The sequence below is a fragment of the Garra rufa genome, chromosome 23 (genome assembly GCF_049309525.1).
Source record: "Garra rufa chromosome 23, GarRuf1.0, whole genome shotgun sequence".
NCBI classification, from domain to species: domain Eukaryota; kingdom Metazoa; phylum Chordata; class Actinopteri; order Cypriniformes; family Cyprinidae; genus Garra; species Garra rufa.
The window spans coordinates 9145644-9153116 of record NC_133383.1 but is presented as its reverse complement, the minus strand read 5'-3'; the positions used below and the strand labels follow the sequence as shown (position 1 = coordinate 9153116).

Below are 7473 nucleotides of genomic sequence, written 5' to 3'. Positions count from 1 at the left end.
TGGGAAATGCTTTATTGCACAATTAACTGCTGTGTAAATCATGCCTAACACTTGCCACAATTCACAATGTGATTTCATAAGCGTTTTGTGTCGAACGAAAAAACTGCACTTTTTGCTTGACAAGTAAAATAAGCCTTCAGACTGGAGGGAAAAGAGGCTTCCAAAGGGCCGATTAGACATTAAGCTGGATTTCTAGTCCCCTTCTGTTGCGATAGAGCAAATAAATTCAAATCTGATGCAATCGGTGTGGCCTTGTGTGCAAATCTATTACTTTAGCTCTCACCACCAGAGGGCGCAAGAGTGAAGCTCAAAAATGGGTTTTGTGGGTGAAATAAAGGTGCTAGAAGTGTTTATTTAGAAAACCGCCACAAATAAAATGTTCAACCTTGTTATTAAGAACATATGTTCTTACAACCTGACAGATAATACTGAAATCTGTCTTTACTACAGACAGCACCATCAGTCAACAACAGACGTGAGGCCTGCCACATTTTAGCCAGTCAGAGTCCATGTAAGCCTGTCAATCATTTTCCCTGTTAAATCCGCTTTTTAGAGGGTGGGGTTTTGGAAAAGGGGGCGTGTCATTGAAGCTGAAACCTGAACCTTGAAAATGATTATGCTTAATTCCAGAGCTTTATCAAATTAACTTGAGAAAGCCAATTTACTGATCTGCTATTTGAGATTAATATTATTCTTCTGAGCCTAAATTTAAACACTATCTCCTCCTAGAGCTTTTAAGCTACAGCCACCAAACTTGGATCAGACCTTAAAGGTTGTATCAGCCATTTCTAGCCTGAAACATAAAGTGTAAAATTCAGCTTATCTTTCAGCACGATCCGCTCGCTGCCTGCCCCATAAATTGTCTGTGAAAAAACCGCGTCTCTCTGGTCAGCCTAGGGTCCGAGATATGCCAAAAAAACAATCGGCACTACCAACCTTTCCACAGCAAAAACAAACATTGTTCCAACCAATCAGCGTCAGGGGTTTGGTGTTGTGGACTTTCGCTCCGCCTCCCTCACATCCCTGCACCAGTAGGAAAGTCCACAACACGAACCCCCTGACGCTGATTGGTTGGAACACGGTTTGTTTATCTGTGGTTATTGTTGATAGCGCCGATTGTTTTTTTGGCATATCTCGGACCCTAGGCTGACCAGAGAGACGCGGTTTTTTCACAGACAATTTATGGGGCAGGCAGCGAGCGGATCGTGAATAAAGGTCAGCTGAATTTGACACTTTATGTTTTAGGCTAGAAATCGCTGATACAACCTTTAAGATTGGTCTGACTCTGTGTGTTATATCTTTTCAGACTGATCCGGCTAGCGGTTTTCATAAACCTGACTATCAAAACCACCAAAAATCCCATAGACTTTCATTGATGGAATGTTTAAATGAGCCAAGACTATTCAAACTCCAACTGTCAAAACTCCCAGAATCCCTTGAGACTATATCAAGCTTACAATCGATTTTTTAAAGCCATTCAGACTCCTCTAAATCATGCTAGCAATATGTTATTATGTTATTAACTTGCTAATCATGTTATAAACATGCAAGTAACATGATGTTAATCATGCTAGTAACTTGTTTATCATGCTAGAAACATGTTAGCAATGTGTTAATCATGCTAGTAACATGCTAATATTTGCAACATGCTAGTAACATCCTAATCACGTTAAAATGTTATTAACTTGCTAATCATGTTATAAACATGCAAGTAACATGCTGTTAATCATGCTAGTAACTTGTTTATCATGCTAGAAACATGTTAGCAATGTGTTAATCATGCTATCAACATGCTAATAATATTAGCAACATGCTAGTAACATCCTAATCACGTTTAAATGTTATTAACTTGCTAATCATGTTATAAACATGCTAGTAACATGCTGTTAATCATGCTAGTAACTTGCTTATCATGCTAGAAACATGTTAGCAATGTGTTAATCATGCTATCAACATAGTAACATCCTAATCACGTTTAAATGTTATTAACTTGCTAATCATGTTATAAACATGCTAGTAACTTGCTTATCATGCTAGAAACATGTTAGCAATGTGTTAATCATGTTATAAACATGCTAATAATATTAGCAACATGCTAGTAACATCCTAATCACGTTTAAATGTTATTAACTTGCTAATCATGTTATAAACATGCTAGTAACTTGCTTATGTTATAAACATGTTAGCAATGTGTTAATCATGCTAACAACATGCTAATAATATTAGCAACATGCTAGTAACATCCTAATCACGTTAAAATGCTATTAACTTGCTAATCATGTTATAAACATGCAAGTAACATGCTGTTAATCATGCTAGTAACTTGCTTATCATGCTAGAAACATGTTAGCAATGTGTTAATCATGCTAGCAACATGCTAATAATATTAGCAACATCCTAGTAACATCCTAATCACGTTAAAATGTTATTAACTTGCTAATCATGTTATAAACATGCTAGTGACATGCTGTTAATCATGCTAGTAACTTGCTTATCATGCTAGAAACATGTTAGCAATGTGTTAATCATGCTATCAACATGCTAATAATATTAGCAACATGCTAGTAACATCCTAATCACGTTAAAATGTTATTAACTTGCTAATCATGTTATAAACATGCTAGTAACATGCTGTTAATCATGCTAGTAACTTCCTTATCATGTTAGAAACATGTTAGCAATGTTTTAATCATGCTAGCAACATGCTAATAATATTAGCAACATGCTAGGAACATCCTAATCACGTTAAAATGTTATTAACTTGCTAATCATGTTATAAACATGCTAGTAACATGCTGTTATCATGTTAGTAACTTGCTTAACATGTTAGAAACATGTTAGCAATGTGTTAATCATATTAACAATGAGCTAATAATATTAGCATCATGCTAGTAACATCCTTATCATGTTAAAACGTTATTAACTTGCTGATCATGTTATAAACGTGCTAGCAACATGCTAGTAACGTGTTAATCGTGGTAAAAAACATGCTAGAAACATGTTAGTAACTTGCTAATCATGGTAGCAACATGTTAAGAACATGTTAAATCGTGCTAGTGACATGTTAATTCACGTAAAGTCATGCTAACAGCATGGTTAAAGCATCTTAAATCATGCTAGAAACATGCATTTTCCGACTCTGTCCCAAACTTCAATTTCAACAATTAATTTCAAACTTTAAGCTTTTCAAAGTTATTTCAAACTTACAGACCAGGCTTTCTTAAGCCAACTTCAAACTTCGTCTATGAACTTTACTCATCCAGTTTAATGATTACTAATTGTATTTGTTACAATATTTGTGACCTTGAATCACAAACCAGTCTTAAGTCGCTGGGGTATATTTGTAGCAATAGCCAAAAATATGGGTCAAAATTATTGATTTTTCTTTTATGCCAAAAATTATTAGGATATTAAGTAAAGATCATGTTCCATGAAGATATTTTGTGAATTTCCTACTGTAAACATATCAAAACTTATTTTTTTATTAGTAATATGCATTGCTAAGAACTTCATTTGGACAACTTTAAAGGCGATTTTCTCAATATTTAGATTTTTTTGCACCCTCAGATTTCCAAATATTGTCGTATCCTAACAAACCACACATCAATAGAAAAGCTTATTTATTCCACTTATTGACCCTTATGACTGGTTCTGTGGTCACATTTGTGTGTTGCATATAAATATATAAATAACATACGGTATTTATGGAATACAATATATAAGACTACTATTAATAAATTTGAATATAGGGTATCTTCAGTTAAACTGACAGTAAACTAATAGTTTCATGCTGAAGTAGCATTTCATTCTTAGCTTTCTAGCCGTGACACGCAGCAGTATTTGGAGGCTTCCGTTACCGCAGTCACATCCTGCTAAGCAGGAGCTAACTCGCTAACCACAACAACATCACTCTCATAGTCTGACCAAGTTTGTATTGCAAAGAAAGCAGAGATTTTCACTCAAATGTCTTCAAATTGCATCATCTAAAATGGAAAGTATCCGTGCGCCAAAGTATAACAAATAACTAGCTGTATAAAAGAGCTACAGATATTTAATAACGACTTTTTCCGGTTTCACACATGGTTTACACAACGCCTAAACGCATTTATGCACAACATATAACTTAAAATATCACGGGTTTATTTGTGCAATCAACATTAAGGCAAAATGGTTTTCACATAAATGATTGAACACTTTCTGGCAACTTTTTCTGGCAATTTTTTTTTTGTACACCACAGCACTCTTTTCCAGAAAGCTAATAGAAAATACTCTAACTCAAAGTTTAAAAACGAGTTGATAACATGAATTGCACAACAGAAATATGTTGCACCCAGTGTAACATAATGGCAGTTACTTCAGAGAGTTCAAAATATGACTGTTATATACAGTGCCCTCCACTAATATTGGCACCCTTGGTAAATATGAGCAAAGGTGGATGTGAAAATAAATCTGCATAATTGATCCTTTTGATCTTTTATTCAAAAATTCACAAAATTCTAACCTGTCACTGAAGTAAATCAAAAGAACCTAGGGGTGAAATCTCATTATGAAATAAATGTTTTTCTCTAGTTCACGTTGGCCACTATTATTGGCACCCAATTATTGCAACGTTCTTTCCCCAAGATAACAGCTCTGAGTTTTCTCCAACAATGTCTAATGAGTTTGGAGAACACCTGACAAGAGATCAGAGACCATTCCTTCATACAGACTCTCTCTAGATTCTCCAGAGTCTCTCTCTCCCCAGCTTCATGTTGGTGCTTCTTCTCTTCAGTTTCTATACAGGGTTCAGGTCAGGGAACTGGGACGGCCATGGTAGAAGCTTCATTCTGTGCTCAGTGACACAATTTTGTGTTGATTTTGATGTTTGTTTTGGATCACCGTCCTGCTGGAAGATGCAACCATGGCCTATTATAAGATTTCTAACAGAGGCAGTCAGGTTTTGATTTTTTATCTGCTGGTATTTGATAGAATCCATAAAGCCACGTATCTAAACAAGATGTCCAGGACCTCCGGAAAAAAATAGGCCCACAACATTAAAGAACCAGCAGTATTTTTAACCGTGGGCATGGAGTACTTTTTTTATCCCTGTCTGCACCAAAACCATCTGGAGGGTTAGCTGCCAAAAAGCTCATTTTTAGTTTCATCTGACCATACAAGCCAGTCCTGTTTGAAGTTCCAATCATGTCTGACAAGTCAATATGCTGGAGTTTGTTTTTGGGTGAGCCAGGAGGATTTTTTCTTGAAACCCTCTGGAACAACATGTGGTGATGTTGGGGCTGTTTGATCATTTTATTTTAGGCTTTCTGACCCCAAGACTCAACAATTCTCCAACTGTGATCCTTGGAGAGTCTTTGGCCACTCAAACTGTCCTCCTTATCGTGCATTAGGATGATATAGACACACGTCCTCTTCTAGGCAGATGCGTAACATCTTTAGTTGATTGGAACTTCTTAATTATTGCCCTGATGGTGGGAATGGGGATTTTCAACGCTTTAGCTCTTTTCTTAAAGCCACTTTCTATTTTGTGAAGCTCAACAAACTTGTTCTGCACATCAGAACTACATTCTTTGGTTTTACTTCTTTTGATGGATGATTAAGGGAAATTGGCTTTTGTGTTCCTCATATGTGACCCTGGACCACAAAACCAGTTATAAGTATAAATTTGTCGAAATTGAGATTCTTATGTCATCTGAAAGCTGAGTAAATGAGCTTTCCATTGACATGTTGTTTGTTAAAATAGAACAATGTTTGTCTGAGATACAACTATTTGAAAACCTGGAACCTGACGGTGCAAAAAAATCTAAATATTGAGAAAATCGCCTTAAAAGTTGTCTAAATGAAGTTCTTAGCAATGCATATACCTAATCAAAAATCAAGTTTTTATATATTTATTGTAGAAAATTTACAAGATATCTTCATGGAACATGATCTTTACTTAATATGCTAATGATTTTTGGCATAAAAGAAAAATCGATCATTTTGACCCATGCAATGTATTTTTGGCTATTGCTACAAATATACCCCAGCGACTTAAGACTGGTTTTGTGGTCCAGGGTCACATATTTATAATCCTGTAGAACAGAAAGTTATGACTGGACAGTTTTATACTCCTAGCCACCCTGGTGTGCTAAAAAATTTTTTTAATATTAATGGGAATATACTTCAGAGATATTTTACTTAGACAAATTTCTAGGGGTGCCAATAATTGTGGCCAACGTGGACTAGAGAAAAACATTTATTTTATAATAAGATTTCCCCCCCATTTTTAATTGTTTTACTTCAATGAAAGGTTAGAATTTTGTGAATTTTTCGAATGAAAGATCTAAAGGAAAAACGATGCAGATTTATTTTCACAGTCACCTTTGCTCATATTTACTAAGGGTGCCAATATTAGTGGGGAGCACTGTATGTAAGCTATTGTCATCACTGAGACCTCAGCAGCAGTTTGTCCATCTCCTGTTGGATCCACAATCGTGGAAGACCAAATTCCATCAAGTCATATCTGTAACACCAGCAGAAGGATGTGAACTATTACAGACTTATCACATACACACTGGTGACCTCTGTCAGACAGTAAGCCTCGCTTGGTGGGCAGATTGTGAGAGAACGCACAACACATGTCCTGAAAAATACTCCTTCGAGAACGCTTAAACAATTGTGCGAAGCTTTGCAGATGGTTCCGGAATGTTTACAAAATATCCTTGTTCATATATACACAAAGTTGAACAAGTGTGTTCCTTCTGGCGACTGTCACAGGATGGTGCAGCGCTTCTTCTTCTTGCGGCGATGTCTGGCTTTAGCCCTGGCCGCTAGCGCTCGCTTGGTTGCCTCTCTGAAAATGTCCTCTACGTTTTCTCTATATTTAGCCGAACACTCCAGGTATACCTCAGCATCTAGCTGCTTCTGGATCGCTTCACCCTAAGAAGAGATATGAAGGTTGGTTACTCAGTATATATATATGTGTGTGTGTGTGTGTTTATCTATCTATCTAATTATACTTCTTCATTTTTGGAATCTATTTTATTTTAAAACATTTATTCAGCAAGATGCGTAAAATTTATTAAATGTGACAGTAAATCTGTTTACAACAGCATAAAAAACAAATATATATTAAAAAAATTAAATATTAAATAATTATGTATCAAATTAAAGTGACAGTCAATTTGTTTACACCAATATAAAAAAGAAATACATACTGTAAGAAAAAAAAAAAAAAAATATATATATATATATATATATATATATATATATATATATATATATATATATTATATATATATATATATATATATATATATATATATATATAATATATATATATATATATTATATATATATATATATATATATATATATATATATATATATATATATATATATATATATATATATATATATATATATTATATATATATATATATTATATATATATATATATATATATATATATATATATATATATATATTATATAT

General features: G+C 34.4%; 1 protein-coding gene across 1 annotated transcript in view; it reads right to left on the bottom strand.

Moving 5' to 3' along the window:
• Positions 1-4119: 4119 nt before the first annotated feature.
• Positions 4120-7473, bottom strand: part of rhof (ras homolog family member F) — a 10579-nt gene continuing 7225 nt past the window's right edge. The window contains exon 5 of the mRNA XM_073829320.1: positions 4120-6918. Within this exon, the coding sequence (XP_073685421.1) occupies positions 6751-6918 (168 nt within the window). The 3' untranslated portion in view covers positions 4120-6750. The remainder of the gene's footprint in view (positions 6919-7473) is intronic.